Source organism: Suricata suricatta, chromosome X (assembly GCF_006229205.1).
Source record: "Suricata suricatta isolate VVHF042 chromosome X, meerkat_22Aug2017_6uvM2_HiC, whole genome shotgun sequence".
In the NCBI taxonomy this organism is placed as follows: domain Eukaryota; kingdom Metazoa; phylum Chordata; class Mammalia; order Carnivora; family Herpestidae; genus Suricata; species Suricata suricatta.
The window spans coordinates 92949183-92952585 of record NC_043717.1 but is presented as its reverse complement, the minus strand read 5'-3'; the positions used below and the strand labels follow the sequence as shown (position 1 = coordinate 92952585).

The 3403-nt window shown below is 36.8% G+C and overlaps 1 protein-coding gene across 1 annotated transcript; it reads left to right on the top strand.

Annotated features, from left to right (window-relative positions):
• The first annotated feature begins 253 nt into the window (after positions 1-253).
• LOC115283503 (olfactory receptor 11L1-like) lies at positions 254-1168 on the top strand. The gene has a single exon (XM_029929703.1). The coding sequence runs from the start codon at positions 254-256 to the stop codon at positions 1166-1168; it is 915 nt and encodes a 304-aa protein (XP_029785563.1).
• The last annotated feature ends 2235 nt before the right edge of the window (positions 1169-3403 follow it).

The window sequence follows — 3403 nt, the reverse complement described above, 5'->3', positions numbered from 1 at the left end:
ATGTTCTATATAAGATGGGGTAATTGAGGTCAGGGGTTAGCTTTCCAAATGGATCCTGGGAGACTGTGGTCAAATTTGTTAATTAAGATTAATAATCTTGAACTTCCAGAAAGAAGGAAATTATGCTTGATATGTATGATGCTTATAAGCAGTTTCATATTTTTTCTAAAAATCACATTTAATCAATGGTCATTCTTTATATTTATATTTTTGTTTTTAGATCTAACTCATGGCTAGCAATGAAGAAGAAAATATGACTCAAATTACGGAATTTATCCTTTTGGGTTTTGGGGATCTCCATGGCCTTCAGTTTCTTCTTTTTGGGCTATTTCTGATCATCTATGTGGTGACTGTCATAGGCAACATTGTAATCTTAACTGTGGTGTCAGCCAATCGTTCCCTTCATACCCCCATGTATTTCTTTCTTGGCCATTTCTCCTTCCTAGAGATTGGCTACACCACTACCATTGAGCCCATGATGCTGAGGACATTGTTATCAGCTCATGTGCCTATTTCCTTCCCAGGCTGTGCTTGCCAGTTTTATTTTTTTGCTGCTCTGGTAGCCACAGAATGCTTCTTTCTGGCTGTAATGTCTTATGATCGCTACATAGCCATCTGTAACCCATTGCATTACCCAAGCATAATGGACTATTGGGGTTGCTTACAGCTAGCTGGTGTCTCTTGGGTGGCTGGATTTCTGGCACCCATCCTTCTCATGAGCCTCACTTTTCGGTTAACATTCTGTGCTACCAATGAGATTGACCATTTCTTCTGTGATTTGAAGCCCATCATGAAATTGGCCTGCACTGATACTCAAGTAGCTGAGATGACCTCTTTTATATGTACCTCTTTATTTGCCCTCGGCCCCTTCATGCTAACTCTAGCATCTTATGCTCACATCATCTCCACCATTCTGAGGATTCCTTCTACCACAGGGAAACAGAGGGCCTTCTCCACCTGTTCCTCCCATCTGATAGTGGTCAGTTTGTATTATGGAACACTGGGCATTGTCTATGGCTTCCCATCGAGGCCTCAGTATGAAGACATATTGAAGTTGCTTTCCCTTCTGTATACCGTGCTTACCCCTGCTCTCAACCCTATTATTTACACCCTAAGAAACAAGGATGTAAAGGTAGCTCTGAGAAAATTGGTGCAACGAGGAATGTAGACCTCACTAAAAGAAAGTTTGATTTTTCTAGTTGTTCCTGGTACTTTCCAAAAACCGTGACAAAGTGGTAATCTTCCTGCAGTGTCAAGAATAGTTACTATGTAATTGATGAATTTGCCTTTGTTTCATCAACTTTCTCCACATTAATGAACAAAAAGTGTGTTAAACTTTCATTTGTTGGATATTAGGTAGGTTCCAGGCACTGTGCTAAGTTCTTTACATGGATTATTGCACTAAAGTCTCACAGCAACATTGTGAGGTAGGTATTGTTATTTTACAGATAACACAGCTTATTCTCAGAAATTAACTCACTTGTTCAAAACAATTCAATCAGACAATAATAATACCAGAATATTAATTTGGACCCAAGGCCTGCTTAGCACCAAATCCATGATATTTCCACCAACTCAGGGGAGTTCAGAATCTTGGAATCCCCAAAATGGTTTTCTTGGACCATAACAGGCATTACGGTAGATGACTTGTCTTGGGAAAACATGAGTTAGATGTGAAGTGAGAAGTAGAAAAATAATGTAATGCAATCTAAATCCAAATCTGCCTCCATTTCCCACCTAAAGTCTTGATAAAAATGCATGAATTAAAAATGTCAAGGGATTAAAATTTATTTTAGTTTCTAATTTCAGGCTTATTTATTAAAATAAAAGATTAAAATCAACCTAACTCGTTCAATAAATTAAATCATATGCACACAATGGAATACAGTACATCCATAAACAAACAAAAAACAGTGTAAAAGAATGAGTCAGCTCCATATGTGATAAAATGGAAAGACATTTTTGATATACTTTAAATACAACAAAGTGTAATGCAGTGTGTATGTTATGACACTATTTGTGTAACAAAAGGTAAAACAAATAATATTGATAATTATAGAGATATAGACTATTTTAGGAAGATGTATATGAATTCAGTGATATTAATTGCTTCTTGGAAGAGAAATTAAATGGAATGGAAGTGTACCTTTTGAGATGGGAATCATGTAAATAAATTACTTACTGAAACATCATCAAAGTTTAACATATCATCATAAATTATACAAGAAGTAGAATTGTTAAATAGCCCACTTTTATATATTAGCATGGAAGCATCTCTAGACACCTAGGAGGCTTCTCTTCTCTCACAGGTAAGTTACAAACTCTCTAAGGGCAAGGACCTTGTCATTACTATTGTATTCCCCCACAGAGCCCTAAGTATCGAAAAAGCGTGAATAGCATAGATGTTTAATTTAACATTCTCTATCCTCATCCAAGACAGAGCAACTCAACATCCATCAAGCATAACAATTCCTAACAATGTATTACCATATCTATAATGGCAAGCCAATGGGGAAAAGTACAAGCTGTGTATCTGCTCATGTCCATATGGAAGTGCAACCATAAAGGCTGGCAAGAGGTTGAGCATGAAAGGAGAATGGTTTTCTAGGTTCTTACTTACTCTGTCACTAGAATGATCTTCCTGCAACAAAAATTTGTCCACGTGCCTCCTGTGTTTAATCAACCTCTGCCTCAAGGATCCCCAATAGAGAACAGAATGAAGGTCTCATACTATTTACTACTCCATGACTTTGCACATAATACTTTTCCTTTTACCTCTGCCTCACCTCTCCTGGGCTTTTCCTCCTGCTTCCATCCTTCAAGTCCAACTCAAATATCAGATGTCAACTGTTGCAAATTCTGTGAAGCATCTCCTGATCCTTCACCACCCCGCCAAAGACAGGCTTTCTTTTTCCCTGTGCTATTGAAGCACTTTGCATATATTTCTATTTTAGCTTGATCACATGATACAGTAATTCTTCGCATATGTGTCTTTCCTCTCTATTTAATGAGTTCCTTAAAGACAAAGACTATGTCCTATTCATTTCATTTGTCTTTAACCTATTTTCACTTCCAACTCTTCCCAGCATCTAGAATGGGAACTGACACAGAATAAGTATTCAAATGAACATTGAAAAATAAATATGATTGGGACAACTGGATTGCTCAGTTGTTAAGCATAAGGCTTTTGATTTTGGTTCAGATATCATGGTTTATGAGATCAAGATATGCATCGGGTTCTGCATTGTCAGCCTGGAGTCTGCTTGGGATTCTCTCTATCTTTTTCTCTCTCTCTCTCTCTCTCTCTGCCCTGGCCTCTCGCTCTCTCAAAATAAAATTAAAACACTTTAAAATAAATAAATAAATAAATAAATAAATAAATAAATAAATAAATAAAATTATT